Source organism: Anolis carolinensis, chromosome 6 (assembly GCF_035594765.1).
Source record: "Anolis carolinensis isolate JA03-04 chromosome 6, rAnoCar3.1.pri, whole genome shotgun sequence".
Classification (NCBI taxonomy): Eukaryota; Metazoa; Chordata; class Lepidosauria; order Squamata; family Dactyloidae; genus Anolis; species Anolis carolinensis.
Window position 1 is genome coordinate 86,966,372 of NC_085846.1, and position 20,760 is coordinate 86,987,131.

The 20,760-nt window shown below is 39.1% G+C and overlaps 1 protein-coding gene across 4 annotated transcripts in view; it reads left to right on the forward strand.

The window, feature by feature from the left end:
* Nucleotides 1-14,906, forward strand: part of agr3 (anterior gradient 3, protein disulphide isomerase family member) — an 80,109-nt gene extending 65,203 nt beyond the window's left edge. For 2 of the 4 annotated variants that reach the window (XM_062983676.1, XM_062983677.1), the window contains exons 2-8: nt 4,237-4,359; nt 5,869-5,932; nt 7,488-7,540; nt 10,885-10,961; nt 11,072-11,135; nt 12,934-13,017; nt 13,704-14,906. In XM_062983676.1, coding sequence (XP_062839746.1) covers nt 4,237-4,359; nt 5,869-5,932; nt 7,488-7,540; nt 10,885-10,961; nt 11,072-11,135; nt 12,934-13,017; nt 13,704-13,753 — 515 coding nt within the window. In that variant the 3' untranslated portion in view covers nt 13,754-14,906. Of the gene's footprint in view, nt 1-1,044; nt 1,756-4,236; nt 4,360-5,868; nt 5,933-7,481; nt 7,541-10,884; nt 10,962-11,071; nt 11,136-12,933; nt 13,018-13,703 lie in introns of those variants that run through there. The other 2 variants (XM_003222016.4, NM_001293249.1) reach the window with 2 other exon arrangements.
* The last annotated feature ends 5,854 nt before the right edge of the window (nt 14,907-20,760 follow it).

The following is a 20,760-nucleotide window of genomic DNA, read 5'->3' on the forward strand; positions in this document are numbered from 1 at the left end:
GGTGATCTTTGCTCAGAAAGACTTATTATAAAGTCCCTGTCAGAAAGAACTATGTCATCTCCCCTCACTCACAACCCATCTACCTTTTAGCTGATGGTGGAAATTTCTGGAGCAGAAAGCAATGGCATCAACTTGAAGGACCCCCCGAAGGATTTCTGTAGTGTCAAAGCTGATGCCTATTGGCAATGGCAATACTGAGAAGATGCGAGGGGTACAAACTGCACTGGGTGACACCACCATCAGAAGGCCTGACAGCAACATGAATATCTATAGAATTTTCATGAAGAGTTTCTGCATGTTTCTAATTTTTATTTTAAAATATCTTTGTAATTAGATACAAGATTTTTTTTCAGTTTTGATCTTCTGTATCATATACCTATGGGGCTAAAACTCTACACTAATTTATTTTTTTAACCTTCCGATGCACATACAAAGCTGTCATGGTTACCCAATTATAATGATGCTTCAAATCACACGGTTTTATCTGCATGCACTATTTCCCTTTCTGTTGAGTTTTTGTATTTGTGAATTGTGTCAAATTTGTTGGTATTTAAGCTAAAATGTGGTGTAATGGATGGAAGGAGGTCCATGTGGAAGGCACCATGAGTTTATTTATTTATTTATTTACAGCATTTATATTCCGCCCTTCTCACCCCGAAGGGAACTCAGGGCGGATCACATTATACACACATAGGGCAAACATTCAATGCCTTTTAAACATAGAACAAAGACAAACAAACATAGGCTCCGAGCGGGCCTCGAACTCATGACCTCCTGGTCAGAGTGATTCATTGCAGTTAATTACTGCTGGCTTGCTCTCCCGCCTGTGCCACAGCCCGGGCCTATCACACTAGATGACACTGACTCCTGTAAGAATGCTCTTTTCTCACCCCAATGCTACATTAAGTATTTTACATTCAGTAGCAGCTGGAATGAGCCTCAAGAGATTTTTGTGGGAAGAGAGTCTAGAATTCCCTTCCATTTCATGCTTAGAGTGCCTTGGAAACTGTTCAATTGTCTAATCCCCTCTTTCTTCCCAAACAAAAGGGGTCAAAGATGATGCAGGTGTGCCATCAAAGGTAACAACCAAATACTGAATCCAAGACTTTTTTGGAAAAAAAAAAAAACATCAACAGAATGGTATTAGAAACCACATTTGAACAAATGATGTCTACCCTTATCTTTATTAAGCTTGATTATTTTTTTCTGGAAGGTTTTCCTTTCAACTTGTAGGTTAAATTTTTTAAATCTTGATTTCTTAATTACATTCTTTTGCACAAAGTCACCCTTGTATCTCCCTGCTGGTTTCATCCCTAATCTCAGAGTACCACTGAACTCGCCATTCATTGGAAACAATGCCACCTACAGTTCCAACTTTCATGGCTGGTTTCTGGTTTCGCTGAACTTGAGCCAGACCTTAACCATTTTGGAGGGAAAGCTACCGACACACACAAAACATTACTTTTTCTTCAGTTCCAATAGAATGACACCTGATACAAGCAAAGATGGGAGAAGAAATCTGAGCATTCAGTATGCCAGAATGAGAACTCGCAGGAGTGATGTGTTCGGGGAGCAGTGAGAGGGAGGGAGGAATACCACCAAGCATTGCAATTCCTTTTCCAAGTGAATACATTCTTCTATGCCTCGACTAAATGCCTAGGTAGGTCAGGTGTTCACAGGTCTATAAATCACACCCACTTTAAATCATTTATTTCCTTGGCCAGGAACATTCACCAGCACAACTGATCAGCTCCGGTGAGCAAAATCCAAAGTCTTCACTTGCTTTTTAATTGCAATTTATCTTACTTGCAATAAGTAAATGAAAATTGAATAGAGTGGTTTATCAGTATTCTGTCAAATATTCGCTAAAGGTGTATCTTATATTTAACAATAGTAATGAATATAGATCTCATCACAGCCATAACAACAAAATTACATTTATTTGGGGACAGGTCAAAGCAGCGGTGACTTCTATAACACTATAGAAAGAGAAATTTAGTTTGATTGGAGTATTAGGGCATAGGTTAGTAATAACTTTCTTGTATGTTTTTGAAGCATGATTGAATTCAATATCTTGTGAAAAGTTTTATGAGGCTGAACAGCTTTTTTCCTAGCAAGCCAATGATGTATGCTCAATCGTGTTTTATTTGTTTCTTTAAAAAAATTTAACAGCTGGACTAGGTATGTCTTATTATAAGCAATGATGTGTAATAGATTCCATATAGCTATTCTGTTAGATTCTGCAACTTTAACATCCATTGTTTTAAGGTAATGATTTAGGACTGGTCATAGACTTAAGAATTTCTTCAAGCAAAGCGTCTGAGATCAATTAGTCATAGTTGACTACCACCGATTTTAGTTGGTAGTTAACCATAACTAATAGTTATTTGCTACCAACCTTTGATGTAGAGAATTTGGAGATAACAGTTTTTGTTCATACAAAAAGTTTCATGTCTCAGAAGAAATAGGACAGCTATGTTGTTGTGCGCCTTTGAGTCATTTCTGAGTTGGTGAACTTAAGGTGACACTATCATAGGTTTTTCTAGGCAATATTTGTTCAGAAAGGGTTTGCCCTTGCCTTCTTCTGAGGCTAAAAGAGTGTGACTTGTTTCCATAGCCAAGCAAAGTTTTGAACTGATTTCCAGAGTCATAAACCAACACTGGAGCTGCTACAACATGCTTATTATCGCTGAACAATCATGACACAGTTTGCAAATGTATACCCATTTACTTGGGAGAAAGTACAATTGAATCCAGTGGATCTTGCCTCTAGATAATTATAGGGTTGCAATCCTTCATAACAATTCCTTGGAATTACCGGTTTAGTGGAAGTGTGAAGGGTCTCAAGAATATTGCTGTAACCTCTATGTGTGCAGGCAAAGACTTTTACAATGCCAGCATTTCCAGATCAAATTAGGGAACTCAAACTGTATAGCCATTAAGATTGAGATCTAGGATAATCTTTTAGAAATGCATTTCACAGTAGTCACCAGTAAAAGCAGAATAAGGAGCCATATTCATAAAGTGGTCAACTAGCAATGTCCAGTTGCCTTCCACTCCTGCCAAAATGAAGAGATAGATCAACTGCTAAAATTTGTGATGGTTTATTTAATTGCAGGTAACTATGCTGTTTAAAAGGAAGTGGATTACTTCAATTAAATTATACATATATATATATATATATATATATATATATATATATATATATATATATATGAGAATTTTTCTCAGAAAAACCAGCTAAGGATACTTCCAGGTAGATGATTCTAGTATTATCAAACAGAAAGTGTCAATAAATCTTTCAAAATGTCTCTCCTTAAAGAATTATCTGTAGTAATAAAGTTAGTTGAAGAAAACAGAGGGCAAAGACTTGCCTGATTTGCAAATGGGCAATGACACATCGTGCAGAAGTGAAGAAAAATCCCATGAATGTGGCCAGATAACTTTTTAGGTTGACCATCTCTTATCCAGAATTCCAAAATCCAAAATCCTCCAAAAGTGACACCTTTGCTTTCTGATGGTTCAGTTTACACAAATTTCATTTTGTGCATAAATTTACTGCAAATATTGTATAACATTATCTTCAAACTATGTGCATATGGTGTATGTGAAACACAATTGAATTCCATGGTTAGACTTGGGTCACAAAATATAAAAACATCTGAAACAGAATGTACTTCTAGTTCCAAGCATTTTGGATAAGGAATACTCAACTTGTACAATGAAAATACTATCTGAAAGCACCCTCTAGTATATTACTTTTTATTTATTTAAATTTCTAAACATCTTGACCCAGAATACATCTTGAATTGTTAGTTAAGACAATATAGTAAATACATCAAATACCATGAGAAGCTTAGTGACATTTCTGATGTCTGTTCAATAACTTCAGATTGAGGCATTTCCCAAGGTTACTATTTTTGCTTTCTATTAAACTTTTCCATTGGAAATCCTTTTTTCCCACAACAGAATGAGATCTTACAACATCAAAGGCCTATATAATTATTCCTTGTCTGTAATTATTTTCACTAGGATTATTTTAGTTCTAATTCCTTCCCCATTTTTCTCAACTGTAGCATTCCCTATGCATTTTGTGAATATAATGGCTCTATTGTGTTAGTTATAACTGAAATTAATATCTCTCTCAATATATAAATCAACAGATTTCTGATCACATATGCAAAAGAAACAAACTTAAAGGATTTCTCTGTTTTCTATTATGGGGTAATTTTGAAGACAAGAAAGAAAGAAAGAAAATGCATTCAGCGCTGGGGTTGTCCTTCATGGTAATTGCGGTTTCCTCCAATTTTGCAATGGCGATCAAGAAGGAAAAAAGACTTCCCCAGACACTCTCAAGAGGTATAGTGGTTTCATTGTGTTCTCTGAATTCCTACACATGTAGTCACTACTCAAGGAATTTTACATATATTCAAAAGACATACAGGAGATACAAGAAGGAAATCTAATAAGGCATTGGTTGAAAAGATATTAGATCTTTTGTTTGCTGCTTCTTTTATTATGTTTTAACAAGTCTTGATATTTTGGTAGTTTAATTGCATTTTAAAACTTTTTTGTGCTGTATATTCTTTTGCTATGTTTGTTTTTACCATTGTTTTATAAATTTGCTGATCTGAGTCCAGGACTAGGGAAAACATGGGATATAAATAAATATAGACTAGTATCCCGTTAGTTATTTACAGCATCCTAAACTGATTTAGAACAAATTACAACATCATTTTCTTAGGAAGCAAAGCCATCAACATGCCCATTGTGCCATGTCTCTTAGGCACAATGATCATTATGACACTACATAACAGGACATTATGTAACATGGCCTGATATCATCACAATTCAGCAAAAGAGTTGCATATCATGCCGGGGATGATAGGCTCATAGGCTCAGATGTGGAATCTCAGCCAATATAAATCAATCAATGAATAGCTAAAATCTTCTATCTCAGTATACATTATGTAACTTACATATACTTAGTTGTGTTGTAGGGGCACTAAGAAACTCTGATAGTGAATTGTAAAGATATGGGTACTCCAAAGTTGCTCATCAGGACCAATGCACAGCAAGATTGATGGACATTACTCTCAACGTCCTACTGTTAAAGAGTCCCATTGTTCATCCATTGTGTATCTGTCTCAATGTGCATCTGTCACTTTACTGGCTCCCGCACATCATAACATAACAGTAGCCCTTTACTGAATACAAACATTATGCAACTACCAAGTTCTAATTCCCACAGATGAAAATCCAATTATGAGGACATAAGTCTCTGAAATATTTTAGCTGGATTGTTGAATTGGGAAGGTGGATTGAATTAAACTAACAATGCTATGTGAGATAGATAGATAGATAGATAGATAGATAGATAGATAGATAGATAGATAAGATAGATAGATAGATTTGAATATCATCTTGAATATAATGACCACCAACATTTGATTATACTGGGATGCTATTTTGAACTGTGAGAAAACATGAATTTTAAAATATTTTAGCAAGTATTACATGCACCTACTTCTATGTGTGGGCTTGCACATGTGCATGCTATAGAAATAAATGTGATGTAATATAAAGTGATCCTTTCTGTAGTCCCAGCTAGACCTGTTGAACTGATTGTTGACCAGTGAGGAAACACATAGTAAATCCAACTAATTCAACAAGTCTAAACTAGTTGTAACTAACAGTATGATTTAGGCCCACAACAGACTGAATAACACAAAATAACTACTGAACAGACTGCATATCAGACCGAAAGAAGCATCACTTTACAGATTTCAGTGTGGAGTGAATATATACTAAAATATGTATGGCTTGTTCAGTAGATAATAATCCAACCATAATCTATTCTTGTTCTAGGATGGGGAGATGAAATAACCTGGGTACAAACTTATGAAGAAGGACTGTATCAAGCAAAGCAAAGGTATTATTGTCACTAAAAGTGGTCTACGAGATGTTCCGTTCTAAGAAAATGCTTTGCTCTTACAAAATGTTTGTTGTGACAGAATATACCTACCCAGCTATATCCTTGTGCAGGTCATACTGAAACATGAAAAGATAGTGGGTCTTGAATTCTTAATAGTAGTTGTAGTTGTCCTCCTCCTTCTGCTATACCTCACTTTGATTTATGGCTATCCTATGAATGAGAGATCTTGAAGAGACATAAACTGTCCTGCTCAAATGGTCCAGATTCAGGGGCATGGATTCCTCGATGGAGCCTACCTACCTGTAATGCCACCTTCCTCTTTTCCTCTTTGCTTTAGCAAGCATTAATGTATTTCAGTCAGTCCTGTTATCTCATATCACATCCATAGCACATTAGCCTCATTTTAGTAATTTACTCTAGTCATTTAGTCAAGCTTGATTTGTTCCAGCACTCATTAATTGATGTCTTATTGAAATAATTGTGGTGCAAACTGATTAGGATCAATGTAATGCCACACAACCATAGCTTACCAGGTGAACCAGGTAAGGGGTCAAAAGCAGTAAGGTATATGTATACTCTATCTGTTTTGGTTAGTTACCATTTAGTGTAAACATGGACAAGTGTGTGTTTGAGTTTTCAGATATGGATATTGTCTGAGACATTTTTTCTTGAAAAATTTGAGATAATATTCATAACATTGCTGCAGCATGGTGGGTTTTGTGTAGCTATCTGGATGATTTATTTCAGATTGCACCTCCCAGTTATCCAAGCCAGCAGAGTCAATGATTTGGGGACATCTGCAGGGAAGCAATTTGCTCATCTCGATTATTAGGGAGCTATAGTAGGGAGCTGACATAAATTTGGACCTCATTCAGGAACTTTGAAGACATTGCTGTAGTTCCTCTCCCCAGCAGTTGCCACCGTAGGCTTATTGGATAGTGTGAGCAGAAATGTGAAAATCAATCCAACTTTTTTTCATTTTTCTACTTATAAACCCACCTGCATTCTTGTCCTATTCCAGTCCCAGGGGTATTGTTGGGCTGAAATTTTCTTCCATCCCTCCAATTCTAGTTATAGCAGTAACTTAAATTTTCAATCCAATGTTTAGACATACAATTTCAGCATCCAAAGAAAAAGGGACAGGCAAAGTTCCTAAATAGGGTGAATGATTTTCAATATCTCACTTTCTGAAATGCTAGAAATTTGGGGAACTGGCAGGCTTTGGATCAGAGGCAATGTTCTTTTGTGTATCTTTTGTGCGGATGAGGGCATTGCCCCTTCAAATGAAAATTATGTCCCTCTCAAATGAAATTTGCCTTCAATCCTCAAATTCCTAACATCACAGAGAGCAAAATATTGAAAACTATCCACGTCTAGAGGCCTTTCATTTGCTGTGTGTGTATTCCCTTGGGAATTCTGCCAGACCCTTTTCTAAATCCTCCTTTATTCACCGCTAACATGTTCCCTCAATTGTTTCGCTTCATGGCAATTATCTCACATTACAAAGAAAAGTTTTTGCATTGAATCTAATCTATTTTTCTCTTTGAAAAAGTAATAAGCCGCTGATGGTTATTCACCATTTGGAGGATTGTCAATATTGTCAAGGTAAAGCATACTAGTTCATTTCAAATTACTTTCTTTACAATGTATATTAGACATAAACAATTCTTTGAAGCCTCTGTTTTTTATGTTGAGATTTCAGTCCATAAATAGTCATTGCTTTTTACTATTGGAAAAGAAGTGATTAGGAGTAAATGACCACAACTAGAATCACTGCCAGATTTGCTGGTTTCACTTAGACTTTTATAGATCCCAGCCGCAGAACTCTTTTTAAGAATAAAATGATGTTTTATTAAAAGATGGAGTAGCAGAGCTGATCCTACCATTAGAAAAAGGAAAGCACCTGCCTTAAATATGGATGGGATGGGAAGAGAATAAAGTTTCTTATTTACTTTCCTACTAGAAATGTTAGCTGGGAATTCCAAAAGTACCTTTCCCAATTTCCTAAGCATGCTCCAAGTTCCCAAGCAGGTTCCTAAACTGATGTATAAGGAATCGTTTGCATTTTCCAACCACACAATAGTTGCAAAATCTTTAAGGAATACTTAAGTTGCAAAATATGTAAGGAAGAAAGACCTTATTATGTATTTCTACAAAATGGAACATGATACAAGGCAGATTTCTATCAGGTGATACAGCATGAATTTATTATCAAGCCACAGACTGAATACTTGTCATCATTCATATTGTTCTGTTCCTATAGCTTTGTAACCAGATGCAGAGATGAATGTGGTTGCCTAGCATCCATCGCTGAAGAATTTTCTTGGAATAATGCCCTTTTTGTTTGCTTGGCCTCAATATTCTACCAGAAGCCTAGGGGAAGAGGCCTTTCAGTTAAAACTTAAGACGTTTATCTAACTAGACACCAATAATCATATCAGGTAGAAAAGAGCATGTGAATAGGCTTTTGAGTCTAGATCTCAATAATAAACTGAGCATCCAACGATATGTTGAGTATTGCTGGTCCCATTGGGTGAATGTATCCATGTAGCAAATTGGTCTGTTCCCTGAATTCTAATATGTGAATTCCAGTAGGAACTGATTATGCAGCAAACCAAGACAAAGTCAAAATTGGCAATCATGGGCATCCAATGGAAATACTGGCATAGAAGATTTGCTCCTGCATGTACTTCTCACTTTGAAATCAGGATTCGTTTGTGGTTATTTATTAGGCTACATTGAGATTTAAAGCAGATCTACACCATGCAAGTTAGCCTGATGTAAGTCTGCCCTCAAAGAAGCCCATAATTCAACAATTAGTGCTGAATCCTGGATCATTATCTAAATGGCCAAGACTGCATCTGCCCAGCTGGGCTGTCACCTACATTGCCACTGCTGGTACTCCTAGCCAGCCATAGACCTGATTGAGCTTTCCATAAGTAGCCATTATGGATACTTTCTTTCAAGCTGCATGGGAACCCCATTCTGATATCAGCAGAGGCACCTGTAATGGCTAGGATCTCGGACAAAGCTTGGTAGCCGACTAGGAGTGGTAGTGGAAACATGAACATGATTCATTCACTTTTGCTGCACTGTTCAGGCTGAATTGGACCTGATCAAGCTTTCCAGACTGTCCTGAAGCTCTGGGATACTCCAGAGTTTCCAACAAACTCTAGAGAAGTGGTTCCCAAGCTTTGGGCCTCCATGTGTGTGGTGAAGTGTGAACTTTAATTTACAGTTATGCTTAATTATAGGTAGATGTTTTATTCTTATCCTTTTTCTTATCCTTTTCTCACCCCGAGTTTTAACTGAGTTTAGTGCGGCCTGCCCTGTTATATTGCTCTTTGGATTTTGTGTTGTACTGTATACGATTCTTTATTGTATTGTTGTAATTGTATTATGATATGTTGTTTTTATATTGTGTTATATTGTATTTTTCCCGGGCATGGCCCCATGTAAGCCGCCCCGAGTCCCCATTGGGGAGATGGTGGCGGGGTATAAATAAAGTTTTATTATTATTATTATTATTAGATGTTTTAAAAGGGTAAGTATTTGAGATAGCATTACTTGGGGGATGGTAGCCAGCTCAGCTCACTCTGAGGTGGGTTGCCATAGAAACAAGGGAGGAGCCAATTGCCACTTGGCAAGAGGAGGCATATTTTTAAAAAGTAGTCAGTCTGTGGTCAGGGAACCACAAGGAAGGTTGGTTCTGCGGTATTGAGAATCAGGAAAGTTTAGGCCTCTAGCCTGTGTAGTTTAAATAATAATAATAATAATAATAATAATAATAATAATAATAATAATAATCTTTATTTATACCCCGCCACCATCTCCCCAATGGGGACTCGGGGCAGCTAACATGGGGCCATGCCCAGAGCAATACAACATAATAAGATATAAAAACAACATATCATAGCACCATTCAAAATACAATAAATAATAATAAACAGAACATCAAGAAATCAAAAAAACAATAAAGCAAGGGCAGGCCGCGTGAACACAGAGATAAAACCCGGAGTGAGAGGGACAGAGGAGTACTCCACTATGGGCAGGGACATTTGGAAGGGGTAAATAGGTCAAGTTGACCAACAAAGGGAAGAAAACCCTAGTAGGAGTCTGTACTGTAACAAAGCTAAGAGAAAGACAGAGAAAGCTAGCTCATAGAGAAACATCAGTTTAGAGGAAAAAAGTTTAAAACCTGTTTAGTAGAAGGAACAGTCTCCTTGAGAGTTGTTTCATGGAATGTTATCAATGTAACCATTAAAGAAATGTACCTCTAAGAGTGAAGAAACATTGAAACCATTAAGCTTCTGTACATCAATAAACTTATTACAGTTTTCTTACATCCAAGCCTCTGTTACATATATTTTTAAATCAAGCTATGCTACACATCAAAGGAAAAGTCAACTTCTCACTGCAACCTGGTGGCGTTGTTACAATGTGCTTTGGACTTAAACTCCCAGAAATCCCAGCCAACCTTCCAGCAGTTAGGAACTATGGGAGCTGAAGTCCAAAACACCTGGAGCCCAAAGGTTGGGAATAATTGCTCTAGAGAATCATCTGATTTTGGTTAAAGCAGGGCAAAGTTGGTGTATAAATGAAAACATGGGATATTCATTACAGTCATGAAGACACCCAGTGGTCCAGTCAGCCTGAGTGGGACTGAGGTTTAGGCCCAGTGTAGATAAGCCCTTAATTGTATTTAGAGAAGACATATTGGATTTCATTGCTTTCGATGAGCTTGTATGACCTACAACAATCCTTTGAATGAATTATATGTGTAGGTCTTTACAGAAGATATTATGTTTTACCGTCTTAGAGTTGTAGAGAAAACCCCAGAACTAAGTCAAAATGACTAGATCTGTCACATATTGCATTGATGAAAAAGCATAATATTTTGGCCTGCTCTTTTTGCATTTGAAATTATGGTCTTCTTTCATTTTCTGCAGCACTGAAGAAGGTTTTTGCAGAAAACCAAGAAATACAAGAGATGTGTCAGAATAATTTTGTCATGCTCAACCTCATGGTACAGAGAGATAATACATATATTACATCTACTATTCAATGTGGGTGGGGTTATTGACAGATATCCAGTTCAGTAGTATTTATTAAAATGGTTTTAATTCTCTTTGCCAGCATGAAACCACAGACAAGAACTTGTCACCTGATGGACAGTATGTGCCTCGAATTATGTTTGTAGGTATGTATCAAATACAACTATCTATCTGACAGAGAACTTACCTGAGTGTAGATTCTTTGAATGTAACTAGCCAACCAAATGGGCAATCAAATGTTCAAATGTTGGGGACAAAAACTTTGAAGGTGTAAGTGTGGGGGCGTCAGAAGGATGCGGTCCTCCAAGATCTGAGGGACAGCAAGACAATAGTATGGCGAATAATGAAGTCCTAACTACTAAACATTAGTAAATGGTGCTGGAAGCAGGAGTTGATTCATCAGTTCTGTAGTACAGGGGTTATCAAACTCTGCTCCGCAGAGCCCTTGGGGTTCCACGGGTAATAGTGAGACGCTGCTTCCCACCTCCTCCTTTTTCCTCCTCCTGAGAAATGCAGGGAAATTAAAGTTTGGCGCATCCTCCAAGGGCACAGACCCTTTCTCCCCCGCCTCCTTGCTGCCCATACTCTTTTCCTTGCCACCTAGATCCTACCTCCCCACCCGCTACTTCTTTGCTTCCAAAATCCAATTTCCCTCCCACTGCTCAGGAAGTGCTTTGATTATGCTTTTCCTGCATGGCAAAAGGGAATTGAACTAGATGGCCCATGGAGTTTCTGCTATTATTATTATTATTATTATTATTATTATTATTATTATTACTACTACTACAAAGGCTGGGTGGCACTGGGGTTGCTTCTATTATTACTACTACTACTACAGAGGCTGGATTGCCATCTGCCGGGGGGGGGGGGGGGGGACATGGTGCTTTTCCTGCATGGCAGAAGGGGGTTGACTGGATAGCCCCTGGGGTCTTCCACTGAAATATTGTTATGTTTGTGTTGGTTAAAATTGTTCTTCATTTTAAATATTGTATTGTATTGTATTTATTTTGCACTACAAACAAGATATATGTAGTGTGCATTGGAATTTGTTCACCCCCCCCCCCCCAAATTAGTTCACACAAACATTCTCCATCCATCTGCCACAATACTTGGTTGAAACAAAAGGCAAGAATTTAGCAACTGCCAGCCCATGAATCTGCAACAAAAGCTAGGATCACTTCACTCGTCACTGATCATTGTTATGGAGAAAGTTATGCCCAGTAAAACAGAATTAATGCAATCATTTAAAATTCAATTATATTTCTCAGGGTTCCAGCTGATGCATAAAATACATCAAGCAGAAACTGTTGGACTGCCTACTAATAGCAATGTTATCATGAAACTGATAAATATGCAGTATTTCTCTACAATTTTTTCTGCTTGATTTTCTATCAGAGACACTGTACTAAACCAAATAGTAACCATAACTAGAATGTCATGTTCCTTCAGTTCACTTATGGCTGCCCTATTTCAAGGTTTGGCACAATTTATCCAGAGGTGGTCTGCCTTTGCCTTTCTCTGAGGCCGTGAGAATGTGATTTGCCCAAGGTCACCAATGGGTTTCCATGGCCAACCAGGGATTCAAACCTTGGTCTCTAGAGTTAACATCCACTATATCATTCTGACACAAAATAGACCCACCAAAATCAGTAGCCATAGTTTAGTTATAACCTTCAAATCCTTTTCATTTCAATAAGTCTGCTTTAGGTAACACTAACTGGTAACTTCTTGTTTTTAGACATTTATAGCTCCTCTCACATGCAAAACATGCAAGTGTGGGTTGGATGAATAGCAAACAGGATCAACTCCTTATACTGAATAACACTAAAATTATTTTAATTAATTTAATTAAAATATCATCAAAATTCTAATTTTCTAATCTACTTGAAATCAGAATAAGATGCTATTAGGTCAGAAATGATGACATTTTGTTTGTCTTCCCAGATCCTTCTCTCACTGTGAGGGCAGACATCACAGGAAGATACTCTAACCGACTCTATACTTATGAGCCGCAAGACCTGCCAGTGTGTATGTTTTTTTCATAATTAATTTTATATTTGTGTTCTCCATATTAGAGGCTCTCATGTCAGGTCTCCACACAGGGCTGGCCCTACCATTAGGCAAAGAGAGGCAACAGATTCTTTTTTGTTAACATGAAAAGGTAGGAAATTATTGGTTTTTATTTTATAACGTATTCTTACAATTCTAAGTCTCACTCAGCTACCATGATTCTGGATTTTTCAATGTGTAAAATGGTGCATACCATCAATTCTATCAGTTCTTCCAGTAGCAATCCATGTGGTTAGGAAGAATGAGATTTGTGCGATTTGAAAGAGAATATTCTTCTTAATACCTATTCCAGCCCCCATGACTCCATAGCATTGAACCAAGGCAGTTAAAGTATATTAATTCTACAGCATAGATACACCCTGTTTCTTTTCCATTGTGGAAAGCTTTGGTGTTCCAACACAATTGTTTTTAAAGAAGGAATTCTAAGAAGGCAGACACTGTTGTAATGGGAATATTACAAAGAGTGCACGTTTTGCTGCTAGTCAGCAAATACTTTTTTTGGTTTCAGGGTTTTGAAAATTGAGGTGTGCATTAGATTCGACGATGCATTAGACTCAAGTATATATGAGTATATTTCATGTCATGATTTTCTAGAATTATGATGCTAACTCATCTAAATTCACTTTACTGTGTTCTGTTTGCAGTAATAGAGAATATGAAGAAAGCATTACGTCTCATTCAGACTGAACTTTGAGTGGAAGCTATGACATTGTCACCACCACTCTCCAACAATGTGAACCAAGGAGAGCCACCTGCTAGGGATATACAACCAACACAGTTCTCTTCTTTACCTGCTGTTATCTCATGTAAAGATTATCTGACATTTTGATGGCAATTACAGCGGTTACAAGAAAGAAGGTCCAGCCCATCTCTGCACTACAGAGCCCATCATTTCATACTAGATGAAGGACACCATAGTGATCCACAGTCTTTAAATACCTGGTAGATACCTTGGGCACATAGGAACCCCATGAAACTGGGAAAATGCTTGGTTTTTTATTTAATAGAACACCTCTTTGGGAAGCATTGCATCCACCAGACATTGACTATAGAATCACAATGGAGAAGCTAAACTACACTATACTGGTCAATGACCAGTTCAATGTAGGACCTAGAGATTCCTTGAGAGGCATTTTATCTAGAAATCCCTAGGTCCACCAGGATGTCTTTTCCAGAAATTGACCATATAGTTCAGGCCTGCACAACCTTTGGTCTTCCAGATGTTTTCGGCTCCAACACCCAGAAGCCCTAGCCAGGTTGTCCAATGGTCAGGAATTCTGGGAGCTGAATCCAAAACATCTGGAGAGTCACCAGTTGTGCAGGCCTGATATACCTAGATATTTCTATAGACATTTCTATATGCAAAAGTAAAATCCACAAATGTGTAGGGCTGACCATACATGGAATTGCACCACATGGATACCATTTGAGTTCATTCAAATTTGTGTATGTTAAACTAGAACATCAAGGTTGGTCAGTAATTTTATGGGTAGATTTATAGATATAGATGTATTTTATAGATTTATCAGTTTTTATAAATAGTTTTTGTTAACAAGTTTACAGAGCTGACTAAAGTAGAGTTTCTGCGTGAGAGTGGCTTAAAACAGAAACCCTCATTTTGTTAGAATGCAGAAACAAACGGTTTCTTAAAGCACAATTTTAAGCATGTTTATTCAGAAGTAAAACTCATTAAGTTCAAGGGGTGGTGGTAAATCCATAGAATTAGCTTTAAAATGTCAGCCTTTGTTGCTTCAGAAGTGATTGACTGGATTATCCACATATCATCTGGATTATGTTTTGCATTGTTTGTGTCATTGCTAAAATAATAAAACTGCAGTCAAATCCTTCAGTTGTCTGTGGAGTTTCTTTAATAATGTATCTATTACATTTTCAAGTGTTATCCGAATCATATTTTTAAAGGTGTTTTTCTCACTAATTTCAAATGGCATTCAAAGCTTTGTATCTTGAGCTTTAACAAGGTTTCTTTCTGAAGTAAACCTTTGAAATTTGCATCAGGTATGGGTTAGATCTAGTTTCAGTCAGGGCTTTTCCACACTGCAGAAAATGCTAATGGAACTGGATTTTAACTATCCAATTCCCCATGCATTTGGCACTCATGAAGGGGCCAAAATTTCACTTTTTTATGAAGGGAGTGGCCACATGCCCATCCATGCCAATTCGCAGTCAGTGGGGGGGGGGGGGGGACGGGACCAGATCCCTAACCTACCTCACCCCTTCCCTTCCTTTATAGCATTAAAAATAGACTTCTTACCAAGCTTGAAGTGCTCCCTATGCTGCTTGGCGCCTGTAAATGATGCACAGAGCTTTTGAGGTGGAATTCCCCGTCCCCTCTCAAAAGCTCTATTGCATCATTTAGAAGTGCCAAGCTGCAATGGGAATACTCGAGGCTCAGTAAGGAGCCGACTTTTAATGTTTTAAAGGAAGGAAAGGGCATGAAAGGAGAGGATGACACTAACCTCCGACCCCTGTGGGTTCCTTGATCCAAACCTTACTGGAAGGGATCTTTGGAGAGGTATTTTTAACGTGGAATAAGCCTTGATTTCCAGGTTTATTCTGGGTTAAACTGCACTATCCCAGGGCGTCATTTGGACACCTCAGAATAATGCACTCCCTTCACCGCATTATAGTGCAATGTTGATGGGACATCAGTTTTTGTATCGTTTCAGAAGTGATTTGCAAGGTGTTTCTGGTGTGAAAGAATTGGCCGTCTACAGAGACGTTGCCCGGGGGATGCCTGGATGTTTAACTGGGAGGCTTCTCTAATGTCTCTGCAAGCTAGAGCTGATGGACGGAAGCTCATTCCATCTCATAGATTCAAACCAGCAACCTTCAGATCAGCAACCCAACCTTCAGGTCAGCAGTTCCCAAAGGTTTAACCCATTGTGCTGCTGTGACATTAGTTAACATTCATGAGTCATATTGACCCCCTCCACAATTCACATTTTAATCATACAGAGTAGTGTTTTATTCAGAACTAAAACTCTAATGTATGCATCTATACTGTAGAATTAATGCAGTTTGATGCCACTTTAACTGCCATGAATCAATGCTATGGAATCCTGAGATCTGTTGTTTGAGGAGGCACCAGCATTCCTGAACAGAGAAGGCTAAAGCTCCTGTGATTCCACAGCATTGAACTATTGCAGTAAAAGTGGTGTCGATCTGCATCAAGTTACTGACTTTTAAACCTGTATTTTCCACATTTTATGAAGTTGCCATGTATAGTTCTATTTCATAAGCAAAAAATGTCCTGGTAAATCTATTGGTTTTTATTATTACAGTATATTTCTTTAGATTCAAGAAGCCAAGTATCAAGACAGAAAAAAATGTCCTATCCCTCTCTCCACATTTATGATTATTCGTAAGGCATGACACATTTTTATTGTCCCTAAATTGGTCGCATTGGGGTGGGAGGACAAAAGTAACAAAAACCAACAGGTGTAATTCAATAAGCTAAACCACTGAGCTGCTGACTGAAAAGTCAGTGGTTCGAATCCAGGGAGTGGGGTGAGCTCTTGCTGTTAGCCCCAGCTTTTGCTAACCTAGCAGTTCAAAAACATGCAAATGTGAGTAGATCAATAGGTACTGCTTTAGCGGGAAGGTAACAGCGCTCTATGCAGTCATGCCGGCTACATGACTTTGGAGGTGTCTATGGCTCTTCAGCTTAGAAATGGAGATGAGCACCAGCCCCCAGAGTTGGACACGACTAGACTTAATGCCAGGGAAAACTTTTACCTTTACCCTACCTTCAAACAGTTTTAATGAGTAATAGCAACAGACCAGAAACATATAACTGAGTGACAGGAATGAATTACTTCTAAAAATGTGGTATGTGATTGTTTAAACATACAAATCCAAAAGTTTTTATATGGAAAACTTTATAAATTCCTTAAACAAATAATTATAACTGATTTGGTCTCTATCTTAGATATTTAAATACAGAATGATTCTTTTCATGCAAATAGAGGTGTTTGATGGAATCATGAATTATGATGTTATATCTTGCTCTTTCATTTTACAATTTAACGTAGAAGAATAGTATTTGTCTTATATAGAATCAAGAAAGTGCAATTTCCTATCAGTACCACAGAGGGGCACTGTACTTATACTAAGTATTTTACAGGTAGAGATTAATGCATTTAGAAAGGGCTTCATGACTTTATTTTTAACAACCAGAATTCTTCTGCTTGTTTGAAGTTTTTTCAGTAACATCTAACTTCATTTACTCCTCTAATTGTCTAACATTCCTTATTAGCAAGGATGCCTTAGAGTCCTTCAGAGGTCCTGGAGAACAATGTCATTGCTATGTGTTCAGCTGCAGTAGTGGTTCTCAACTTTTGGTTTCCCATGTGGTTTTTGATCTGGTTCCAGAATTTCTGACAGTTGGCCAAAGTGATTGAGGCTTCTGGGAGATGAAGTCCCAAATGCCTAAAGGACTAGAGGTTGGAAACCACTGAGCTACAGGCACATAGCTGGACACTTCCCTAAACTCTCCACTGCCCAGTAAATGGTCTTGGGTAGGGGCAATTGTAAAAAGTAAAAAGTGGATTATCAAAGTGGAGTTCACTAACTAAGCAATTCTAACCCCCTACTTTTGAATTTTTTAATGTTTGAAAATATTGGGCCTAACATATCATAAGACATACTTTGTGGTCTTCCTGTATTCACAAAGATAGTTTAGTTGTCCAATGTCACCCGATGGGTTTCTATGTCCAAGCAAGAATTTGAATGTTGTCAAAGAGTCATAGTCCAACATTTAAACCACTACACTATGTTCACCCCAGTTAACACCAAGCTGCTATCCTGAAAATACCTGAAAGGGTGTGAGTTGATTTGGACTCATTTTAAGTCAATATACATAGCATGCATTCAGAAGACTTTACTCAAATACTGGTATAAGAGGCAGCATTAAGAATGGGTGTTTTTCTGTAATTGGGTTTAACCTGAAAAGAAGCAAGCCCACTGCAATAAAAATACAGATGAAAAATGTATATATTATCTGTTTTATAGAAGAAAACACAGAGATTATACCAATAGTTCTGATTTGTTATCCCTCTCCAGTGGACATTTCCTTGGGGTTAAGCTAATAGAAAGGCCATGTTCTCTCATACAAATCTGGCCAATTTAAAGATTTTTGGCATTTCACTTAGTTCTGACAAGATACATTGTTTTGTAATGCAAATGATGTTTTTCTTGGCAGCCAGCTTCCTCAGGTTGTAAAACGCACTACAAGAAAATGTTACAATGGACCAATATACAGTATGACCTCTGTTTCCATGGAAGATATGTTACTGAACTGACCATGGAAATAGAAAGCCATGGATAACAGCAAACCTTATTTAAATGAATGACTTCAGCTGGAGGTTACCATACAATAATCCGGAAGATCTAGAAAATTCCTCAGAAGTAGTCTCTCTAGAGAGGCATTTGTTAGGTTCTCAATGGCCACTTTATGGTAACTTCGAGTGAAAGCATACAATGAAGTCACTTGGAGGCTCTGCCTATGAGAGAGACCAGACTGAGAAAGAGTGGCTGGTCCAAAGTTGCACTTGGAGAACATCTGCGCAGACCATTTAATGCAGCTCCTTGACAACTTCAAACTGTGGTGGATAGAAAACGCACATCCAAAAAGCATACTGTATCCTGAATTGCATTCTGTAAACTTGTAAAATGGATTAAGCAGTTGGGGGATGTTAACCCCTTATGAGCTTCATCAAGCCATAAATGTAAATCAAATCACACAGTGAGATTGGCTATTCAGAATTGTGCTTTACAGACATCCACCTGCACTGGAGCACTTGGTAAAAGTTGGAAGTGGGACTGGGAGGAGAGCAGGAGCTGCCGAAAAACATCCTAAGGGCATGGTTGGACTGAAGGAGGCTAAATTACCACCAGGGATGGGTAAATGATTACATCCAGTGCAAACTACTTGCGTTTACCCAAATCTAGTGCACCATCGAACCTAATGGCAGCTCAGTTTTCAAGGCCCTGAAACCAAAATAGAAAGAAATAAAAGGATTTACAGTAGAGTCTTGCTTATCCAACATAAATAGGCCGGCAGAACGTTGGATAAGCGAATATGTTGAATAATAAGGAGAGATTAAGGAAAAGCCTATTAAACATCAAATTACATTATGATTTTACAAATTAAGCACTAAAACCTGATGTTATACAACAAATTTGACAGAAAAGTAGTTCAATACCCAGTAATGCTATGTAATAATTATTGTATTTACGAATTTAGCACCAAGATATCACTATGTATTGAAAACATTGACTACGAAAATGCGTTGGATAATCCAGAACGTTGGATAAGCAAGTGTTGGATAAGTGAGACTCTACTGTACTTGCGAATATAATGTACAGCAGCAAAAAGCGCCCTTTGTAATTTGTTCCAAAAGGTGTTGTTGCTGTGCACTTAGAATTCCTTTTTTAAAATAAAAAGTATTAAATCACCAAATCTTCTACCAATGCAGAGTAATACCGGAGAATCAGGTAGCCCTTCCCTCAAGGAGGCTTAAAAGAAAAGGAAGACAAAGGGGGAAAAAAAGGGTGCAAATCTCATTGGGAAATGGGGAGGGGGGATAGAAAGAACCTGCATAGCATTTGAGGCTAGGTGCTATGATTCATATAATCACCTCCCTGGCCTCAAACCTGTTCCAGACATGTCAATCTAAGAATTCGCACAGCAAAACCAGTTTCACCCAAACCAGCTTCAAACTGATCTATATGGTCAGTGTAGAAGAGCCATAAGTTCTATTGGCCAGTGGGGTCTAGAATGGGAAAGTTTCAAGTCCCTATCTATCCTATATATATAACCTGATGTATTTGTTGGATTAATGTGAAGTTGAATACAGACTGGCTCTGACTTTTGGCCCAATGCTACTGGCCCTGTTGTAATGGCAGGGCCGGCCGGAGATAATTTTTAATGGGAAGCGGGGGTGCTGAAAAGCGCCCCCGCCACCGGCCCCGCCTCCCGCGCCCTGGCCCCGCCTCCCACGCTGCGTGGGAGGCGGGGCCATGGCGATTAGTGAGGGGGCGGGGCCACAGTTGGCCCCGCCCCCGCCCAGCGTGCCCTGGCCCCGCCTCCCACGCTGCGTGGGAGGCGGGGCCAGGGCACGCTGGGCGGGGGGGCGGGGCCAGAGTTGGCCCCGCCTCCCACGCTACTCCCACTCGCCCGTCTGGCCTTCCTAGCAGGCCAGAAAGCAGCGGAGGTCCCTCCAGGCCGCAATCGCGGCCTGGAGGGACCTCCGCTGCTTTCTGGCCTTCTAGGAAGGCCAGACGGGCGAGCGGGAGTAGCGTGGGAGGCGGAGCCAGCTCTGACGCCGCTCCCCCCCCCCGCCCAGCGTGCCTTGGCCCTGCCTCCCACGCAGCGTGGGAGGCGGGGCCAAGGCACGCTGGGCGGGGGGGGAGCGGCGTCAGAGCTGGCTCCGCCTCCGCTACTCCCGCTCGCCCGTCTGGCCTTTCCTACCAGGCCAGAAAGCAGCGGAGGTCCCTCCAGGCCGCAATCGCGGCCTGGAGGGACCTCCGCTGCTTTCTGGCCTTCTAGGAAGGCCAGACGGGCGAGCGGGAGTAGCGTGGGAGGCGGAGCCAGCTCTGACGCCGCTCCCCCCCCCGCCCAGCGTGCCTTGGCCCTGCCTCCCACGCAGCGTGGGAGGCGGGGCCAAGGCACGCTGGGCG